The sequence below is a fragment of the Spinacia oleracea genome, chromosome 4 (genome assembly GCF_020520425.1).
Source record: "Spinacia oleracea cultivar Varoflay chromosome 4, BTI_SOV_V1, whole genome shotgun sequence".
In the NCBI taxonomy this organism is placed as follows: domain Eukaryota; kingdom Viridiplantae; phylum Streptophyta; class Magnoliopsida; order Caryophyllales; family Amaranthaceae; genus Spinacia; species Spinacia oleracea.
Window position 1 is genome coordinate 129628463 of NC_079490.1, and position 22887 is coordinate 129651349.

Sequence of the window (22887 nt, forward strand, 5' to 3'; positions counted from 1 at the left end):
AAACTAGAAATTGAGTTTGAGTTTGTTATGTCTGTAACTCTATACCAGGTTCAGTGATCTAATTAGGTACATCATCTAATCTCATTATTTTGAACCATAAAAATTGCAGGTATACATGCATACATGCTGACCAATCATCACAAAATATAATGTCCACCAGCAGCTCAAACACACAAATACACAATCATGCAACGGAAGAATTAGATGTATCTAGCAGATAATTGAAGGGCAGTTTCATGCCCTGACACTCTATATAATTAAAACTAATAAAGAGAGATGCAGATAATAGTTCTTATGTTTGCACCTCATTTCTCTTTCCGTCGACGCTTCCGTGATGCACCCTCATTACTGGTGTCATCAACCCATGTTACTTCACTATGGTCATCACGTATATATGTTACTGAATTATCTTCATAATCGTTGATGACATCTTGGACTTGTACCCCATTAGTGAAATGGATTTCCTCTTCTTCAATATCATCATCTTCATGGTAGTCAACAATTTCATCGATTTCAAACCGAGACCTTGGCTTTATAACCGCAGACCTTTTTTGATCGGATGGATCAGTCATGTAGAACACTTGTCTTGCTTGACTAGCCAATATGTAAGGATCTTCCTTATGACCAAGCTTGTCAAAATTAACCAAAGTAAACCCTATATCTTCATAGTCAACTCCGTTGTTGTTATCAACCCATTTGCAACCAAAAACTGGTATCACAAAATCATTGTATTGCAACTCAATAATTTTTTCAATGACACCGTAATACCACATTTTACCATGGGCAAGAGAACTATCTTTAGCACTTGCAAAATACATAGCTTCGGCTTCAACAACAACTCCACTATTCTGCATAGTGCTAACTTCATCTTGCTCCTAAGTATAGAATGTGCAATCATTATATACATACCCAGAATAAAAAGAGGCTCTAAAATTGGGTCCTAACGCTAAACTCTTTAGTCGATCAGAAACAACATATAGTGGATCATTAAGCTCTCTCATCACTTTATCTTTCAACCAAGTTCTAAATGAATTGTGATGTTGACTAAGAAGTGATTTCCGACTTGTCTTACGATTGAACTGCTTAAGGTGATCAATGTGTTTGTTAATATATGGTGTAACTTCATCCTCGTTAAACAGAGCATATGTGTGGGCCTTGTGCCATTCTTCATAAGACAAGTCACGTTTCTTATGACCTATGATCCCCTTTCCCTCCATTCTACCACTATGTTTTGATATTGGAAGCCCAATAATCTTTGCATTTTCTAGATATTGACTACACGATCCAACAAGATCTTCATAGAAGTTCTTTTCAGCAATACAAGCTTCGGGTCTATAGGCATTCTTCACATATCCCTTATAAGTTTTCATTTGCCTTTCAAAGGACCATTGAGCTCTCAAATGAACTGGGCCACAATACCTTATCTCTCTCACCAAGTGAATAGGTAAATGAACCATGATATCAAAAAAAGATGGAGGAAAATACATCTGTAATTGGCAAATAATGATAGCAATTTCTGTTTCCCAATTATCTAAGTCTTTAGGATTAATGACTTTGGCGTACATTGCGTTAAAGAATAAACACAATCTAATAATGGCATATCGAACATTTTTAGGTAAAATTGAGCGAATAGCCACTGGTAACAAATATTGCATCATAATGTGGCAATCATGAGACTTAAGACCCACAAGTTTCAGATTTTCCATTGAAATAAGGTTGCGAAAGTTTGAAGAAAAACCCTCTGGAACTTTCACTCCAGCTAAGGATTCACATAACACTTTTTTCTCTTTTCGTGACAATGTATAAGCTGCGGGAGGAAGGTATTTCTTGGGTTTTCCCTCAACAACGTGGAGTTCACTTCTAATCCCCATATCCTTCAAGTCATATCGAGCATTTTCACCGTCTTTTGTCTTCCCAGGAACATTCAACAGTGTGCCAATCAAGCTATCACACACATTCTTCTCAATATGCATTATATCTAAACAATGTCTGACAAATAAGTGTTTCCAATAGGGTAAGCGCCAGAAGTCAGAACATTTCTTGTACCCCTGCTTCGAAATACCTGCTCTAGATTTCTTCCCAAAGGTTATCTGGATGTCCTTAACCTTTTGAAACACCTCCTCCCCACTCAAGTCTCTTGGACGTTTTTTGAATTCTTGTTTCCCATTAAAAGCCTTTTTTTGCTTGCGGTATGGATGATCACAGGGCAAAAACGGACGATGATCAAAGTAAACCATCTTCTTAGAATTCTTTAGCCACTTTCCCTTCATACGATCCTCACATATGGGACAAGCAGTTTTCCCTTTCACAGTATACCCAGAAAGATTACCATATGCCGGAAAATCTTGGATGGCGCAAAACAACATTTCTCTCAGATTAAAGGTCTCATTTTGATGCGCATCAAAAACTTTGACACCTTTTTCCCATAATATCTTCAAATCATCAATGAGGGGAGCCAAGTAAACATCAATGTCATTTCCCGGCTGTTTTCGCCCGGAAATTAACAATGTAAGCATCATGTACTTTCTTTTCATGCACAACGAAGGTGGTAGGTTGTAAGTAACCAAAATCACTGGCCAAGTACTATGCATGCTACTAAGAGAACCAAATGGATTCATACCATCAGTTGAAAGTGCAAGGCGTAGGTTCTATTTTTCTTTACGAAACTCGGGGTATTTTCCATCAATAAACCTCCACTGCGGGGAGTCAGCTGGGTGTCTTAATAAGCCATCTTTGTTCCGCCCATAAAAATGCCACGTCAACTTTTGTGCATCATCCGCGTTTGAAAAAAGACGTTTAAATTTCGGAACTATGGGGAAATACCACAAAACCTTAGCCGACACTCCTTCCTTCTCCTTGTATCGCGAGGCATTGCATACTGGGCAATTCTTTAATGATTCACGCTCATTTCGATAGAGTACGCAATTGTTAGGACAAGCATGAATTTTCTCGTATGGCAAGCCCATCGGGATCAATATCTTTTTAGCCTCATATGCACCACTTTCCAAGACATTATCATCAGGAAGCATGTCTTTGAAAACTTCAAGTACTTCATCAAAACATTGATCCGTTAAACCATGACCTGCCTTCACATTATATAATCTAAGTATACTAGATAATCTTGTATACTTGCTGCAACCTGGATATAAGGGTGTTTCGGAATCTTTTAACACCCCCTCAAATGTGGCAGGATTTTCAGCGAACTTATCTTGAGCTGCACGTATCATGTCTCCTAACCTATCACCCTCATTAGCATTAGGGATGTCATTAACATCAGGACCTTCATGAACATCATGAACATCGTTCCCAGAATCACTTGTACGAGTTCCTTCAAAGTTTTCCCCATGCCAAACCCAACGGGTATATGTTCTATCAAAAGCATTCTTGCTCAAATGACCGAGAATTTCATCTATCCGTCTATACAAAAAATTATGGCATTTGAAAAAAGGGCATGGTAACCTAGAACGATCTCCGGCATTCTGAACCGCAAAATTAACGAAATCCCTTATTCCAGCTTCATATTGTGGGTCACCCGGTTTTGAATTTGATATCCAACTTCGATCCATCTCTAAGTATTCAAAATATAAAAAAAAAATTAAAAAAAAACATTACATGCACACATTCTTACGAATATGCAAGCAGCAAGAAATTTATGCTAGTAAAAATAATTCATCAAGTTATTAATTGTTAAATGATTAAAATAAAAAGGAGGAGAATAAGGGATAAGGAATTATATATACTCACCTAATTGAAGCGCGGATACTAATGAAATGAGCAAGTGAACCAAACCAACTAGCAACAAAAGGCTCCTAAAATTGAAAAGAACAAAAAAACGCAAGGTTAAATTTCTAATATTAACGTATGGCTAACATATAAAAACCTGAATTATTTAACACTAAAAGTTATGAGCATGGGAACAGTCTTTTTAACTAGCTTCTGCACAAACTAAAATTCATTACTTATTACTAGACTAAGCTACAAAGGCAGACTGACTGACTGACCAACTGACTGATCCTTCTTACTAATTGACTGACTGATTTACAGACTAACTGCTCCTTCTTACTAACTGACTGACTTACTAACTGCTGATAGCAAATGACACTGGTAAGATTGCACACTGCTGACCGCATTACACGATGACGGAGTCACTGACATCAGACAAAGTAGCCGACAGAAGTAGTACGACAACAAACAAACATGACCGACAGTAAACTAGCTGGTAGCACTTTCAAACGGTATAAGGCTGCTGACAGAGGTGTTTAGACTAAGTGTGTATACTGGCAGAGAATGATCGGGCTGGTATGACACTTAAATCGCAGCCTACCACATAAAAAGAATTACCAATGAAGCATATTTCAAGAATCAGCAAATCCATTAATAGAGCATATCTAGAGGGTATAGCTAATATAGCACAATAGGTTATAGGAGGTTATAAGGCAAGTTATTGAGCTTATAAGGCACATTAGGTTATAAGACATACAAAGGCTATTTAAAGGCTATATCAGTTATATGAACAAACCGTAGGAGTTGTATTGTGTATATTCAAGTCTAAGTTAAGTTAGGTTAAGGAATTCGCTAACGCGAAGCTATTCTATTGATAGGCTGAGCTACAAAGGCAGACTGACTGACTGACCGACCTACTGGTTGATCCTTCTTACTAACTGACTGACTGATTTACAGACTAATTGCTCCTTCTTACTAACTGACTGACTGACCGACCTACTGATTCATCCTTCTTACTAACTGACTGATTGATTTACAGACTAACTGCTCCTTCTTACTAACTGACTGACTTACTGACTGCTCCTTCTTACTAACTGACTTACTGCTCCTTCTTACAGACTGACTCACTTACTGACTTATAAAATCAACCAGAAGTAAACGGGCATTCGATCACAACCATCATAAACATACATAAAACCACAGGGAGACACAAACAAGAGTGATGTAACCGAGCATTCGATCACAACTTATAATAAATACAATGTAGCATCACATAATCAGAATTTGAGGTAGTGAATAGTGCAGAGAAGAACAATGATTTGACTCAAAGTAATGAGGCATTCACATAATGATACAAAAAGGCCAAAGCTAACATAAAAAAAAACCAATTACAAATTTGAAGCTTTATCAGAAAATTACAAATTTGAAGCTTTATCAGAAAATTATAAATTTGGTGTTCACCCGTTTTTTTTAGCTGAATTTTTTCCTAACCCCTGTATTCATTTTTTACAAAAATCGTTCATATCATCATAGAAAAATTAATTTCAAATGAAATTTCAACCAAATTATCACTCAAACCCATATTAGGAGAGAAAATTGTAAAATTAAAATAGGGAAAAAGGGTGAGAAGAGGTATTACCTAAAATTATAGGAGCTGACGAACTGGCGGCAGAGACAGAGATTGTACGTGGTGGTGGAGGCGGTCGTTGCGGTACCGGTGGAATTTCCAATCAAACCACAAAAGTATAAGAAATTAGGAAGATGGCCGGAGAAGCGAACGAGAAGGAGACGTGTCGACCTTCGCCGGCGGTGGTGCGGTGGTGCGGTGCTTTGAGCTCTGTGAATTCTTTTCTTAGGTGAATTGAAGTTATTAGGTTTTACAGGTTTTTTGATCGAGTTCTTGGTGAATTGATAAGCTTGAGAGATCGTGGTTTTAGGAAGAAGTTATTTTGTTTCCTAATACTACGCGGGTAGGAATCGGCGGGAATTGCAGCAATTTTTTTTTTAATTTTTTTTTTTGATTTTTTTTTAGCTAAAAAATTCACAACCTTAATTACATTAAAAATAAAAATGATAATATTTGAAATATATGAGTAGGAGATCGATTTTAAAAGATCTACGGTTTCTTTGATTTTTTTAAAATATAATATTATCTAGGAAACCATATATTTCACGTACAAGGTTTCTTATATTTTTTTCTAAGAAACCGTACTTCTAAGACAATTGGTTTCTTCATCTAAGAAACCTAATAAGTGACTTATACGGTGCCCTATCAATGGTTCCTTAGCCCATTTTTGTAGTAGTGATTTTTAAGTTTGGAACTTAAGGCTCTTACTATGTTGGTTAGATTTTAAGTGAACTAAAATCCTTAATCATGCAACATAATCAAGCCACAATCTCATGCATAATTAAGACATATTTAAAGCAATAAATAACTTAAAGCATGTATAAGATAAATGTGATCTAGTATGGCCCGACTTCATCTTGAAGCTTCAACTTCAAAGTCCGTCTCGAAAATGGTAACTTCGTCTTGAATTTCACCGTGGGAGGCGCCATTTTCTTCAAATAGGATAAGCTATGATTAAAATAATTACAACTATTTGATGGTACGCAGACCATATTTAAATTGAAAAACAAATTTGGTGCATTAGACCAATTACATTCAAATTAATGGTACACATACCATATTTTCTATCCTATTTGGGCCATACTAGTCACTCCATAACCTGCAAAACAGTACATATACAATATATACCATTCACCCATTCATTATCATGAATGGCCCACATAGCTGGTTAGTAAAACACGTTATGCATCACATAAATATTTGCAGCAATTAATTAAGGGCACCAATAATCTACCAATTATTCAGTCCTTATTAATTCTAATCAAGTTGTTAACCTTAAAGGATTTGTAGACCTAATCAAGAGTTTATGACTAAAAATGCTCCCACTTAAACCAATAAATTCATATGCTTTACTAATTTTAAACATAAAAATGTATTTCTAGTTTAACCGGAAACATACAAATTTAATTAAAATTTAAAGCTCATATAAATTTATAATCGAATCCATTAATTTAATTTATTTCAGTTGAATTAAACGAATTTAAATTAATTCAAGATTTAATTTTAGTAAAATAATTAGTATAAATAAAATTTATAATAATTATAATATTCAAAATTAAAATCCAAGAAAACAATTTAAATTATGAATTTTTAAAATTAATTAAAATCGTTTCCGAACTGAAAATTAAAAATTAAATTCAAAGCGCATCGATCGGGTCAAGACGAGGCCATGGGCTTGCGCCCATGCCCCGTCGAGTCCTCGAGGCAGCATCGCCCCTCATGAGTGATCGCACAGCAAGGCACGAGCAGCTGCCACGCGCAAACGCAGCAAGCCGAGCCACGCTTGCGCCCAGCATCGCTCGCTGCTTCGTAGCGCAGCAGTTGCTTGGCGAGGCTGGGCGAGGCAGCGCTCATTGCTGCGAGGCACCCCTCGCTGCCCGCGCGCGCGCGCCTGCCTTTACTCGCTCGCCTTGCTTCTTCGCCCATCTGCCCATGCATCATCGAAGCACTCGACGCAAGGCAGGGCTGCTGCCTTGTGCTCGCGTGCTACTCGCCTTGCTCGCTGCATTCGTACTGCATGGGCGACGAGCTCCCTTGCTCGTCGTCGCATGCCCGCACTATACAACACCCCTTAAGGGTAACACGTAGCGTCCATTGCTTTGTGCGTGCAAGTTTTATGAGCGAATTGCATAAAAATTAAAACTTTTATTTCCAAAATTAATGACAAATTAATAAATCATATTAATTTCATAATTTTAGGGCGAAAAATCGAAAATTTATTAATCAATTAATTTCCGATTAACGTGGATTCAAATCTAGGTCATAAAAATTTAAAATTTAACATAAATTAACAATTTTTATGGTGGTTTTTAATCATTGGTACCTAATTAAATTATTAATTAATTATGAAAATCAAATTAGTTCTAAATTATTCGAATTTCAGCAAATTAATCATAATTACAAATTAGGTTGTATAATTAACAAGGCTAGGCATTCAAACTTGTTAAACATATACTGTAGGTCAATCAAAAACTCAAGATTTATCAACAAGAATCGCAAATACTTAATTTAACATCTTAAATTTAGATTATGAAAATAATAAGAGGCTCGTGATACCACTGTTAGGTTATGATACATATGACAAAAACATAAATCATGCGGAAAAACCATAAAGCCAGGAAACATATTATTCACACATAATCATTTAGCATAATTCAGATGCATACACTTTGTTGCGTGCCCTCCCTAGCTGCGCCCGAACCGAACAAGAACAAGTCTTTAGGACTCCAAGTGTCATCCCTCCGTAGATAGTCCACAGCACGTCCGGATCCGCCTTAAGCTTGACCAACTAGAATCGCCCTTAAGGTAGTATAGATTTCGGCTAAATAAGGGCAAGAGAGTGGCTGATTTTTCTTGAAAATCTTACCTTTGAATACTTCAATTGTCTCTATAAATTATGACCCTAGGCACCTATTTATAGAGGTATGGAAAAGAAATTATAATCCTACTAGGATTTGGATTTATTAATTAGAATCCAACTTGAACTCTAAATAATAAATTTAATCTATTAGGATTAGGATTTAATCAATACACGAATTCCGATAGGATTAGGATTCGTTACGAACATGAGCATCGTATGGCCACGAGCATCGCACCACCCGCGCAGGCCTTGCGGCCCACACGAGCAGTCGCTGCTCGCAGCCCAACAGCACGCTTAGCGTGCGCGCGCCAAGGCCTTGCTGGGCCTGGCCTTGCGCTGGGCCTGGCGAGGCTGTGGCAGCTCCATGTTGGGCGCTCGGCTTGCTGGGCGCGGGCCTGGCTTCGTGCGGGGCCTTCGTCTAGCAAGCCTCGTCCGATGCTAATTCGTACGATGCGCTTCCGATTAAATTCCCGGTTCCGGAATTTATTTCCGATACGAACAATATTTAATATTTCCGATTCCGGAATTAATTTCCGTTTCGAACAAATATTTAATATTTCCGTTTCCGGAATTATTTTCCGATTCCGATAATATTTCCGATTCCGGCAATATTTCCGTTTCCGGCAATATTTCCGATTCCGGTAATATTTCCATTTTCAATTAATATTTTCCGATACGTACCATGTTTCCGTTTCCAGCAACATCTACGACTTGGATAATATTTATATTTCCGATACGATCCATATTTTCGTTTCCGGCAATATCATCGTTTCCGGAGTATTCATTTCTTGCTTGTGACGATCTCAGCTCCCACTGAAACCAAGATCCGTCGATTCCGAATATCCATAGAAGGAGTATTTAATGCCATTAAATACTTGATCCGTTTACGTACTATTTGTGTGACCCTACGGGTTCAGTCAAGAGTAAGCTGTGGATTAATATCATTAATTCCACTTGAACTGAAGCGGCCTCTAGCTAGGCATTCAGCTCACTTAATCTCACTGAATTATTAACTTGTTAATTAATACTGAACCGCATTTATTAGACTTAATATTATATGCATACTTGGACCAAGAGCATTATTTCCTTCAGTCACTCCATTCAAACTTTGCTTCCTTCTTCATCAAGGTAGTCATGGGCTTGGCTATCCTAGAGAAGTCTTGCACAAAGCGTCTATAGTAGCCAGCTAATCCCAGAAAACTTCGAATGTCAGTCACACTCTTGGGTGTAGGCCATTCACTAACAGCTTTGATCTTAGCAGGGTCAACTGCCACTCCTTCTTTAGATACAAAATGTCCAAAAAATGCAACTCTTTCCAACCAAAACTCACACTTTGAGAAGTTGGCATACAACTGGTTATCTCTCAAGGTACTCAACAGAGATCTTAAGTGTTCAGCGTGATCCTTTTCACTTTTGGAATACACTAGGATGTCATCTATGAAAACCACCACAAACTTGTCCAAATAGGCATGGAATACACGGTTCATTAAGTCCATAAATATTGAAGGTGCATTGGTTAACCCAAAAGGCATAACAGTGAACTCATAATGTCCGTATCTAGTCCTGAATGCGGTCTTTGGTATGTCATGATCAGCGATTCTCAATTGATGATAACCCGAACGCAAATCGATCTTCGAAAAGATTCCTGCTCCTTTTAGTTGGTCAAATAGGTCTTCTATCTAGGTAAAGGATACTAATTCTTGATCGTGACCTTATTGAGCTCCCTGTAGTCTATACAGAGCCTCATACTTCCATCCTTTTTCTTCACAAACAACACTAGTGCTCCCCAAGGCGATGCACTTGGCCTAATGTAACCTTTCTCCAATAGATCCTCCAATTGGCCTTTTAACTCATTCATTTCTGCTGGAGCCATTCGATATGGTGCTTTGAAATAGGCGCGGTTCCAGGCACTAAATATATGGTAAAGTCAATAGGTCGATTGGGAGGCATCCCCGGGATCTCTTCCGGAAACACATCGAGGAATTCATTAACTACTGCAATATCTTCAGGTTGATCTTTGATCACATGCTCTAGGTTTCTCACATTGCATAAGAAGACTGGGTTCCCTTTACCGACTAGCTTCACGAGTTCCATTGCCGTGATAATCCCTATGTTCTTAGGCTTACCAAAACGACGATATGACACTATTTTGCCTAGGCTAGACCTCAAGTGAACCTTCTGCTTCTCACAATCTATTTTGGCTTTGAACATGGCCAACCAGTCCATTCCTAGAATTACATCTAGCTCTCCTAACTCAAACTCGATTAGGTTAGATAAGAACACGGTCTTGGCTATGGTCAAAGGCACATCTCTATGGATTTTGGTACATCTCACTATACTACCAGTAGGTATGACTATATGTACTTCAATTGTTTCAGGCTCTTTCAACCCTAGTTTCCCCAAAGCATGTACTGATATAAAAGAATAAGTCGCACCAGAATCAAATAGAACTTTAACTAAAACGGAATTAATAGAAAAAGTACCCGCTATGACGTCAGAGGAAGTTTCCGCTTCTTGCATTGATATCATATTCAGCTTTCCCTGGGCAACTCCTTTGTTATAGCCACCTCCATTGGTGTTTCCATTGTGGTTTCGGTTCCCATTCTGCTGTTGGTTTCCTCCAGGCTTCCCATGGTTCTGGTGATTGCCGTTGCTATTGCCATTGTTACCACCTTGGTAGTTCCTTTGGTTTCCACCTCAATTTCCCCCATTTCGGTTCTGATTATTCCGATTATTGCCTTGGTGGTTACCTTGGTTAGGCTTTCCATTCTTAGAATAGCATTCATACTCCCTGTGGCCTAACTTCTGACAGAATCTACAAGTCACTAAGTTTCCATCACAATCCTTTCCAGGGTGATTCATGTTACAGCGCCTACAGTCGTAGGTCCTTACTCCATTCCTTCCAGACTGATTTCCACCACCTTGGTTGTTGCGATTACCACCATTGTTAGCCCTAAACTGGAAGTTCCCATTCCCCTTGTGCTTCTTAAAATTCCCATGATTCTGATGGTTATTCCCTTGATTCGAGCTTCCACCATCCTTTCTCTTTTCAGTACCCCCATTCTTCCTTTGTTGTAACCCATACAGGTGAGCAGCTTTTCCGTACAGGGTGTCTAATGAGGTAAAGGTCTCTCCAGACAACAACAGTTGCAAGTCCATGGTCAAACCATTCTCAAATCTTTGAGCCCTGAGCTCTTCCGTAGCCATCACTTCAGGTGCAAACCTAGACAGCTCTTTAAACTTAGAATAGTATTCCGTTACAGATAGACCCTCCATTTTGAGTTCAATGAACTCCTGCGCCTTTTGCTTCTTCAGATAAGGTGGGTAAAACTTGTTCCTTAGTGCAGTTTTGAATGCTTCCCACCCAAAGTTAGGTGTGGATCTATGGGTATTCTCACATCGCTGCCACCATAAATCAGCATCACCTCTCAGGTAGTACACAACACTGTTCACCCTAAGGTTTTCGGGGCAATTAACAGCTACAATGAGCTTATCAAACTCTCTCAACCAGTTTCAAGCACACTTGGTTCAATCTCTCCGCTATACAGTGGAGGCTTGCTTTGAGCTATTTTCTTAAACATTTCCCCATCCGGATCATGCACTGGGTTGGCTCTAGTTTGAGTTAGGTCTCGAACTACCTCAGCTAGTTGTGTAACCACTTCAGAAATCTCTTGGTTAGCCATATCCCTTCTCCTGAATAAAATAAAAGGCTAACTTTAATATTGGTTGGACATGACATTAGTAAGGCACTAGTTCGACAAATGAACCCACTCACAACAAGAACACAGTTACACGTGCCCTAGGGGAAGAGTTGGCGCCAATTTTGGGCCTTCTCACCCCACTATTTGATGCATGTAAATTTAGATGGTTGCTACTTGTCCACCTTGCACATACAATTTCATTGAAGAAATAACAATTAATCCCTTTGCGATACTCACAAGACATAGAATTGAAAATTGAACTTAAGAGATAACGAAAAGGAAATTCTATTCTTTTATTAATGCTTCAATGAATAGGTCTTACATCCACTAATGACATAACATTTATTCTTCAACTATGATAGAACTAACAACCATAAGTAGTAGCTTTGCCACTTTATTATTCAACGAAAAATAAAACTAAGGATTACATTTCTCTAGAGACTAACGTCATCACGACGATCATTTCTTTCCTTATATTGCTCTGGAGTAAAGTCTTGATCATTAGGATCGTCCAAGTCTTCTTCCGGATCAGAGTCTTCATCCATAGCCTCATCATTCTGTTGTGACTCACTATCAACCACATGATTCTCTTCAAGCTCATCTTCAGATCCACTAGATATTTCAATTGTTGGTTGAGGAACTACAGGATTAGGATTTTCAATCTCTACTACATCATCATCATCATCGTCCTCCTCAACATCACTAGCTTGCTCATCATGGATCATGCCATCCTCACCATCACTTTCTATTCCTCCATAGCCCATACCTAGACCCGCAGAATACTTCCCATCCTCATAGCTATTCTCCGCAACCTTTAAGATAGTAGTAAGAACCTCAGAATCATACTTCCACCTACCGTTTCTACTCCCATATTTGTACCAATTAGGGGTACCATCATTAAAATGCATGTCACTGAACTTGTTCTTGAGGTCTATGTAAGGGTTCTTATGGGGCAAACAATGTATAACCATACTAGCCATCATATCTTTGTGCCTAAGGTGGGGCATGTCCTTGGTCGAAGCAAATTAGTCGCAAGCAAACACGATCTTCTGGACATACATGCGAGGAGTCTCATTATCCATCTTCTCTAAGTATCCTAGACTGGTGAACTTAGAAGGTAGCATCCTTAATTCCTGAAAATTCACAACTAAAACGTCTTACTAACGCGTTTCCATAGAAATTCCAACCCCAAAAGGATACAATAAATAGTTCGTGGAGCCATACAATTTTCAATGCACAAATATATGCTCAACATGAAATATGATGCAATTAATCACATAAAGCAAGATAAAACATGATTAGAACACATACATGGCACTTAATAAACACATTGTCGCATAATATGCATTCTTAGACTAATATGCCCTTCTTAGTCTACCCATTCCTCACTTGAAAATAATATTAATTTTCGAAATTAATTAAGAAATAACTCCTAACTTAGTTGAAATTATTAAAATTAAAATCGAAAATTAATAACAATTATCAATTAAATAAATAAATTAATTTCGAAAAATAAAAGAAAATCCGAAAAAAAAATTCGAATAGAATAATTAAATAAATAAATTCGGATATTTAAAAGGAAATCCGAAAAAAAATAAAATATTTCGAATTATTTTCGAAAATTTCGAATAAATTAGGATTTCGGAAAAATGAAAAAAAAAATATTTAAATCAAATGATAATCCAAAATTTTCAACTTATTTCAAACTACCCAAAATAATTGATATTTGACCTTTAAAATATTGAGTACTCAAAATAATACGTTTTGACTTTAGGAAAATAATATTTAAAAATCCTAAAAGTCCGCATTAGTCTCCGATTACTACTTTGTAGTATTGCTTACTACAAAGAAGGAATGAAACTAAGCTCTAGTATACCACTTTTATAAAATCATTTTCCAACTTAAAATAAAGGAATTACTAAAGCATTACCGCCACCGTGATAACGGTTAAGGCTATTACCAGAATTACGCAGCGGAAATTAATGTCAACTAACTTTTGAAAACGTAATAAATGAAATATCGAGGCCTCCTACAATTTGGAACCGTGACGGACCAAAAACCAAAGTATTAAAAGTTTAACGATTTGAAACATAATTAAAGTATAAATAAATAGTTCAAAGTACGAAAGCATGCAACTCTCTCGATCATCCCAAGCCACATGATTTTGATCTACCAACCTGCTATATTATTCTACTCCCCATCAATGGAAGTGCAAATGATAGATCATCATAGGGTCATTAAGGCAAAAGCCATGACCAAAAACACACAAAGCACGTAGTCAGCAAAAGCTGAGTACTTACAAGAATAGAGTGAAACAAAACTAAAACATGCATCACTCACTAAGTACTAATCATCATGCAAAAGCCATTGAAGAATTAACAAACCAATCATGAATACTCGACTCGACTCTTGACTCGACTCTTGACTCACAATTTAATTAGAATAAGCTTCGAACGGGCCAAAAGAATGTTCCATAAAGGAAAGTTGATGGGAGCCAACCATACACCAAATAATAAATAATAAAATCGGGCCACACCGAGTGTCGGGCCATACCGACGGAATTCCTGCGCATAATATAAATGAAACAACGTCTTGTATCATTAGTAGGAGTACGAGCTTTCCGGCAAGACTCCCCCCATTGTTCATACTCAAGGTATATACGTTCCAAGAGTTTTGAAGCTTGTTCTGGTTGCACTTTACGTTTATTAATATTTTATTAAAGGTGAACTCAAGACTCGACAATGTACACACATACAATTAATAAACGACAACCAAAAAAATCTTATTTTGATGCTTTAGGACTTGCGATCAACCAAGCAAGACTCTTGTGAAATTACTACCATGTTCCTTCTCACCAAAGTGAGATTCCACATCATGCCCATTAACATGAGGGTTGTGCCCTTGCACGACGAATCCTAATTCATTTCATACAAAATATTCCCAACTGAACCCTACATGTGCGGTGGCTTACGTGAGCTAACCCTTCACATGTGGTAAGAATAAATAGTACAACGTGGTACGAATAATTGGCTCAAGAGTATGCTAGACATCCCGTACAATAGCATAATAATAAATAATCCATCCCTTGCATGTGAAACCAAACCATACATGCATAAATATTGAACAACATGATTGATAATGAAATCCATACTCATAATAATCCCAACATGCTTGTTCAACCAATAATTCAACAATTCCAATATAATAATCCACATGATCGTTCACCAAACCAAATATGAATCCACATAATATAATTCACATCAACAACAAACATGTAATGTCTTTGACAAATGGTTTGGTCGCCCTAGACTTGTACGTACCTTGAATACCTAAGCGTAGGGGCCACTTTGCAACAACGAGCACTCACTCAGAAATCACCTTCTATCATCAAAATAATGAAACTTAAATTATTTCCATGTTCATTAAATTTCCAGCAACTTTATAAAATCCAAAACCTCATTTAAACTTTAGAATTCAATCGTTTTTCAATAATATAATCGTCTCAATTTGCAAAACCAATCCCTAGTACGAAAATATGCTTTTTCCGCCTTTAAAATCAATAAAAATCAACCCTTTAAGCCTTTATTCAAATCTGAAAATATAATTGATTATCATAATTAAAATCATCACCTAATTATGCTAATCAATTGACTCATTAAGTCTAGATTAAAACCCTAACTTGGAAATCCCAATAAAACCAATTTATCATCATAAAAATCAATTCTTTAATAAATAAGCGAATCTGAAAATTCATACTTTAATAATTAAAACAAGCCTAATGAATCACAACACGCAAATACTCAAAGCACGGTGTTTATAACCGATTCCCAACATTTTAATCATTCGAAACAATAATAATATTATAATTTAAAATACGGAATTTAAATAGAATAGGTAAGGAAGAAGAGAATTATACCAATCCGGCCTATAGCACGGAACAATCATGAATTAGAGTGATTGGGCGAAAAAGAATTGAATAACGAACACGAACAATACACACACACAAGTCCGCGTGTGCGCGCGCGGGATTGAGGGGCGACGAGCAGTGCTGACGCGCGGGACAAGGTAGCAGAGCACGCTAGGCGCGCGCGGGACAAGGCAGCAGGGCGCGATGGGCGATGCGCGCGAGGAGGGGCGAGAGAGCAGGGCTGGCGTGCCGCAAGGCACACAACAACAATAGCAGCAGCACACGCGCACAGCAGCACGCAAGGGAGGCGAGCTGTGCGGTGCACGAAGGAGGGAGTGGGCGAGAGCAATGGGCAGCGATGGGCGAGCACGAAGGCACGCAACACTCGAGGCCGAGTGTGGTGCTGGGCGTGCGGGACTGCCGAGCAAAGAGAGAGGAGAGGGAGTTGGAGTGTGGGGGAAGGAAAGCAAAAGAGGGTTTTATGAATTTTAGGGGTTCATTTAATGATGGAGAGTCCTATTTATAGGCTCCCTATTTTCAATGGGCTAGGCTTAGGAAAATAGAATTGGGCTTAGGGAATTAATGATTGGGCTAGCTTAGGATTTGAATTAAATTCTTTTGATTGGGCTCGTTTAATAAAACGAATTGGACTTTTAATTTAAAACCCGAACCTTTAAAATTACTTGCGACCCATTTAATTTCCCGACTGAAGAATTAAATTCGTTTCGTAATTAATTAAAATAATAAATATTCTAATTAATTAAAATACATTTAAATATTATTTAAATGCGAAATAAATTCCAAAAATCGTAAAATGCTTTAAAATTATAATAAAATGTATTTATAAATATTATAAGAATACGAGGTATTACATATATGTTCCAATTACTCCACCACATCGTTCTAAGATGGGTCCTCAAAGGAGATTAGGAATATATGTTGGATTTGAATCTCTATCAATAATTAAATATCTAGAGCCATCCACAGGGGATCTATTTAAGGCTCGATTTGCAGACTGTTATTTTAATGAGTCAGTCTTTCCAACATTAGGGGTAGAAAATAAACAGATGGAGAAGGAAATCAGTTGGAATAAATTATCATTGTCTCATCTTGATCCTCGTAATAAACAATGTGAATTAGAAGTACAAAAGATAATTCATTTACAAAGTTTAGAAAATCAATTGCTAGACGCATTTACTGACCCAATAGAGTGATTAAGTCACATATACTAAATGTAAATGCTCCAATTAAAATTGATGTCCCAGCAGTACAATATCAAACTGCTAGTGAGTCTATAGCACGCCTGAAGCGTGGTAGACCTATTAGTTTCAAAGATAAGAATCCTCGGAAAAGAAAAGGAGCGGCGATTGAAAATGGCCTGACCGAGGAGCAAATAATTTTGAAGGATCTCCAGAAGAGACTTTAGACATGACGAATGAAGAAATTCGGGTACTTGACAATGAAGAGATCTCAACAAATTATGTCATGACTGGAATAAAACGAAACCGAAATAAAATCGACGTCGATGAAATTTTTGCATGCTATGTAGCAGTTGATGTTATGGATGAAAATGAGGATCAAGAACCAAAGTCTATTGAAGAGTGTACACAAAATGATAATTGGCCAAAATGGAAGGAAGCAATTGAGGCAGAATTAAAATCTCTTGCAAAGAGAGAAGTATTTGGACCAGTAGTCTGTACACCTAAAGGTGTAAAACTAGTGGGACATAAATGGGTCTTTGTGCGAAAGAAGAATGAAGATGGGGAAATTGTGCGACATAAAGCACGTTTAGTTGCATAAGGATTCTCACAAAGACCTGGAATCGATTATGAAGAAACATACTCTCTTGTGGTGGATGCAACTACTTTCAGATTCCTCAGTCTGGCAATAAGAGAAGGACTTGATTTACGTTTAATGGATGTAGTCACATCCTACTTGTATGGGCCACTGGAAAATGACATTTATATGAAAGTCCCGGAAGGATAGAAACTGCCAGAAGCAGCTAATTCTAGTTCTCGAGAACATTACTGCATAAAATTAAATAGATTTCTTTATGGATTGAACCAATCAGGGCGTACGTGGTATAATCGCCTAAGTAAGTACTTGCTAAAATAAGGCTATAAGAATGACCCCATCAGTCCATGCATTTTTAAGTGCAATAGGGGCATTGTTGTACCTTGCTAGTCATACGAGACCTGACATATCATTTACAGTAAATCTATTAGCATGGTTTAGCTCATGTCCAACTCGAAGGAATTGGAATGGGATAAAACATGTACTTCGTTACCTCCAAGGAACGAAAGATGGGATTTTTCTTTTCTAACTAGACCAAAGAAGACTTAATTGGCTTTGCAGATCCAGGATATTTGTCTGATCCCCATAATGCTCGATCAGTAACAGGATATGTGTTCACATGTGGTGGTACTGCAATTTCTTGGCGTTCCATGAAGCAAACTATTGCAAGTATTTTTTCTAACCATGCAGAAATTTTAGCAATCAATGAAGTTAGTCGTGAATGTGTATGGTTAAGGTCTGTAATTGAACATATACGAGAAGATTGTGGTATATCCACAGGAAAATAAGCTCCAACAGTTATGTATGAGGATAATGCAGCATGCATTGCACAACTCAAGGAAGGGTACATCAAAGGTGATAGAACAAAGCACATGTTACCAAAATTCTTCTCCACCCAGGAATTGCAGAAAAATGGTGATGTACAGGTTTTACAGATTCGTTCAAGTGAAAATTTGGCAGACTTGTTTACCAAGACGCTTCTAACTACTACTTTCAAGAAATTAGTTTATCATATTGGATTGCGTCGTTTGAAAGATCTCAAGTTATGTAATCATGAGGGGGAGTAGATGCGCGCTGCACTCTTTTTCCCTTATCCATGATTTTTTTCCCACTAGTTTTTCCTGGTAAGGTTTTTAATGAGTCAGCATCGTTCGCGCATTAGGAAATATAAATATTTTAAAAGAGAAATTTTATTTTTGTATAATGGACATCCAAGGGGGAGTGTTATGAAATATATTATGGATGCCATTATACCCCCGTCAATATCTCCGGAATATTCTAGTGTTCAGTAAAATCCTAACTATTGTATCCTATATATACCCGGTACTATATGGAATAATAGACACACCACTATTCTCTCTCTTATCTCTCCTGTATATTCACAGTAGATGGATGGATTTCAATGTATATTTTCATATTAATAGATTTAAAAATGAAAAATAGTTAGAGATATTTACAGTTAAAGTTATATTTTGACATACGTGCTAATCAAAGGGTTTGCAATATTTTTACATTTTTCTATCTTAGCACTTGACCTACCAATGGCTACCAAGTAAAGGCCGCTGTGGCGCTGCCTAAGTTGACTGACTCTTTTTATGACACCTGTCAGAGTAACACCTAAATCCAAAACCGCAAGTCCGCAACCTTTTTATTCCTCAACATTGAACAAAATTAGTAAAATACATATAGCAGCTAATCCAGCTTACTCCTTACAATAAGTCATTTGCTGTTCTTGCTTTAAAATAAAGTTTCGATATTTGCTTGTTAACATTTAAAGCTTACTCTGTATTTGCTTGTTAACATTTAAAGCTTACTCTGTATTTGCTTTTGTTTGTGGGTGATTGTCTATCGTCTTTGAACTCTTCATTTAGTCATATTGAGGTTGCACACCAGGTGTTCGACAAAATGCCTGAATGACCAGTATGCCAAAGTCTGTTACTTTCGAGTCTGATTCACCAGCATTACCATTTAGTTTATTAATCCTCTTGTTAATCAGGTTTTATATCATTAAATGGCTCTCTTATCGGCTAAAATTATTAGAATTCGTCAACATATTTGCACCCCATTTGTCAGATTATCTTCCTTGTATACGACAATTCTCCAGAAACCACTTGAAGAATCCATGAAAATAGCTGTTTCCAACAAAACCTATGAACAAATTCCAGACCTTGTGACATCCTCTGAAGAATCCTGCAAGAAACAAAACCCGTTTTCATTTCTTTCTACATTCAAATTGAGTGATAGAACTAAAATAGTTGATGAAATGTTACAGTCATTCATACCTCTTAGACCCCATTTCCACCTTAAAACTACTTATCACTATCTGTTATGTTACACCCTTCAGAGCTCCCACCCTTTTCCTCTTGCTCTTGCGACCCTCCAACGTATGCTTCGTTCTGGCTGTACCCCTGTACCTCAGACTCACCTGTCTCTGTCCATTGCTTGGGTTCATCAGCAACAGCAATGTGAGTCAGTGGGCAGCGTTCTTTTAGGCATGAAATCGATTGGGTATCGCCCCGATTGTGGAACTTGTAACTTTATTATCAAGTCTCTTTGTGCTGTTGATCAGTTGGAAGAGGCTGTTGAGGTGCTTAGGGGGATGGTTGAGGTCGGATGTATTCCTGATGCTGAGAGTTACTGTACTATTATAGCTGCATTCTGTGAGTTCCGAAAGACGGATAAGGCTTTGGCGATGATGAAGGAAATGGTGAAAGTAAACTTGTCCCCAAGGGAAGGAACGTTGGTGAAGTTAGTGGCTGCATTACGTGCAAATAAGGAGATTTGGAGAGCGGCTGAGATGACTGAGTTTCTGGTAAAAAAGGGGTTTCATGTTGGATTCAAGAGTTTTGAGCTTCTGCTTGAGGGTTGCTTGGAGTATAATGAGTTCATTTTGGCAGGAAAGATGGCAATGCTGATGACTGAGAAAGGGTATATACCATATATTAAGGTCAGGCAGAAGGTGGTTGAGGGGTTGGCTGGAGTTGATGAGTGGAAGCTCGCTTGTGTAGTCAGGCACAGATTTGCCGAGTTGAACTCATAGCTTTGTCCAATGGAACTGAAAAAAGAGGTGAAGAGGGGCAATGGAGAGAAGCCCTTGTGCGTCAATTTTTTAATTTTCAAGTCCTCTTTATTATCAACATGCATTTTATGCTAAGTGTATTATTGGGGTCGTCAACTTATATTCTCAGCTTATACATTAAAAAAAAATTGCAATTATAACTTGTTATTTCTTATCAATCATTTACTTACCTTGCTGCTTAAAGGATGTTTAATGCATAAAGCATTTTGCTGAAGATGAAGTGTTCTTTTGTACTTCTATGAAAAGAGTAAATTTCGTTCTGGTTGTATACATTGAGCTACATTATTCAATATGGTATCCTTCTGCTACTCTTTTAGCTTGGCATGCTATGCTTTTTTCTCAAGTAACAAATTGTAAATAGTACTTGTTACCAAATTTTTTACAGTCAAACAAAGGGTACTTTAATTGTCATATATGCATAGTATGACATATTTTTCTTCCTCATGGCAGGGATGGTTGCAAACTTGCAACTCTTGCAAGCAATTTACAGAACTATTGTCGTGGACCGTGGTTAAGGGATATCTGAAGTTTCAGTCTGCCTTTATTGTAGGAATCTGCTACTACTATACCATCTATTTACTCTTTTCTGGTAAGTGGTAAGGTCCTCTCCCATGAACTAATAATAAGCTTCGAACTTTTATAATTGTTTGAAAATGGATACTTTAACTTACATTTACTGGCATAATGCATTAAAATTGGGAAACATTTTGATGTAGGTTAAACGGGGTAACTGGCTTGCATTGCTATTCCACATAGACCTGATTTTTCTGATGAATCACGTTTCATCCTGATGTAGCCCTGTTCTCCCCATTGAGTACCCCATGAATTCTTTACAATCCAGTACTTATTGCCTTCTTCTTCTTCTCCATAACCAACAGCAGTTACACCATGGTTAAGGCTTGTCCCACAGTAGCCATCAAATATACCACTGTCATATAGCTGAAATTCATAGCCACCAGCATCAATGGCAACAGATACAGGCTGCATGGCAACTATGGCTTGCAGGCTCTCTTCATCGTTTTCAGGTACTGTCTTATAACCCTCAATTTTTACAGCATGACGTTTTTCTTTCTGAGCATTACACCTGCCATCTTTTCCTTTGTACGGGTAGTGTTTTTCAGAGGCTACACCACCATTTACTTTTATGTACTCAAAGGCTGCTTCCATGAACCCTCCTCTGCAACCTAAATTTTCACCACGGTCACAGTCAACCAGTTCTTGCTCTGACAAAGAAACCAACTCCCCAGTTTTGATTTTGTGGAGTCCTTCAACTGCTGCAATTGCAGAAAAAGCCCAGCAGCTTCCTGTGAAAGGCAAAGTTATGATCAATATAGTATAGGAGTACATGTTTCTAGCGCGCAGACACTTGAGATAGCATTAAAGTTTAAAAAATATAAAATTCCGATGAGTACATTATGGTTTCAGAATGATGAGGTATTATGTGAAGGAAGAGCAAGTTTGAGCACTTTTAGAAAAGAACAAGTTAGAGTTTACCACATGAGCCCTGGTCCTTGACATGAACAACTGCATCCATGTCTCTCCAGTCAACCTCTCTTGGCATATGATGATGTTGGTTTGTTTTATTGGCTGGTCCAAGATTCTTTCCTGGTGCTATGCTTGTCAAACGACCTGTGAATAAGGAATTAAACTCCTCGTTTGTCATATCTGCAAAGCTGTTGTCAGTAAGCTTGAAGGTAAGGTTCTGAGAATTTATATACTCAACGAACTGAAGATTAGACTGGTAGATTCCAAAGCGTAGCTCCCATTCATTTTGGTCTTTGTATTCTTTTCCATGAGTCTGCATCCAATTCCTGTACCTCTTCAACATAACACGCGGGTCATAAGATGGTGGTTGAACTTGTCCAGGATCCGCATTTGAAGATATCCACAAAATGCAGGCAAGGAGGAGAAGATAAATGTTGGTTTTGAAGCCCATCTTCTGCAACTTTGAAATTCTAATTGGAGGGAAGAGAGATATTGTTTAGCTAACATATGCTCAGCTTCTGTAAGTTGTGATTACTATTAATGCTTTTGTATTTTGTTAAATTGTTAGGAAAGAATTTCGTTTCAATGTGTTTCTTCTATCATCTCTTTTGCATTTACAACAAATTCTATTAAGGCAAGTATCCTTGCAACCTATTTTTGTGTGATCCCCTCAATTTTCCCTGTACGTCTTTAAATTGTCACTGCATTGTC

The 22887-nt window shown here is 37.7% G+C and overlaps 3 protein-coding genes across 4 annotated transcripts; 1 reads left to right on the top strand and 2 right to left on the bottom strand.

Moving 5' to 3' along the window:
- Positions 1-875: 875 nt before the first annotated feature.
- Positions 876-2618, bottom strand: LOC130471876 (uncharacterized). The gene has a single exon (XM_056842216.1). The coding sequence runs from the start codon at positions 2616-2618 to the stop codon at positions 876-878; it is 1743 nt and encodes a 580-aa protein (XP_056698194.1).
- A 16512-nt stretch (positions 2619-19130) lies between these two features.
- LOC110785155 (pentatricopeptide repeat-containing protein At1g06270) lies at positions 19131-21557 on the top strand. 2 transcript variants are annotated; one of them, XM_021989597.2, is made up of 3 exons: positions 19131-20679; positions 21142-21280; positions 21408-21557. In XM_021989597.2, exon 1 carries the CDS (start codon positions 19624-19626, stop codon positions 20650-20652), a length of 1029 nt encoding a protein of 342 aa, XP_021845289.1. In that variant the 5' UTR covers positions 19131-19623; the 3' UTR covers positions 20653-20679; positions 21142-21280; positions 21408-21557. The 2 variants fall into 2 exon arrangements, with proteins under 2 accessions (XP_021845289.1, XP_056682339.1); XM_056826361.1 differs by having other exon boundaries at positions 19132-20708; positions 21408-21556.
- Positions 21309-22749, bottom strand: LOC110785153 (zingipain-1). The gene is made up of 2 exons (XM_021989596.2): positions 22186-22749; positions 21309-21995 (listed from the first exon to the last, which is right to left on the bottom strand). Exons 1-2 carry the CDS (start codon positions 22625-22627, stop codon positions 21409-21411), a joined length of 1029 nt encoding a protein of 342 aa, XP_021845288.1. The 5' UTR covers positions 22628-22749; the 3' UTR covers positions 21309-21408.
- Between the last annotated feature and the right edge of the window lie 138 nt (positions 22750-22887).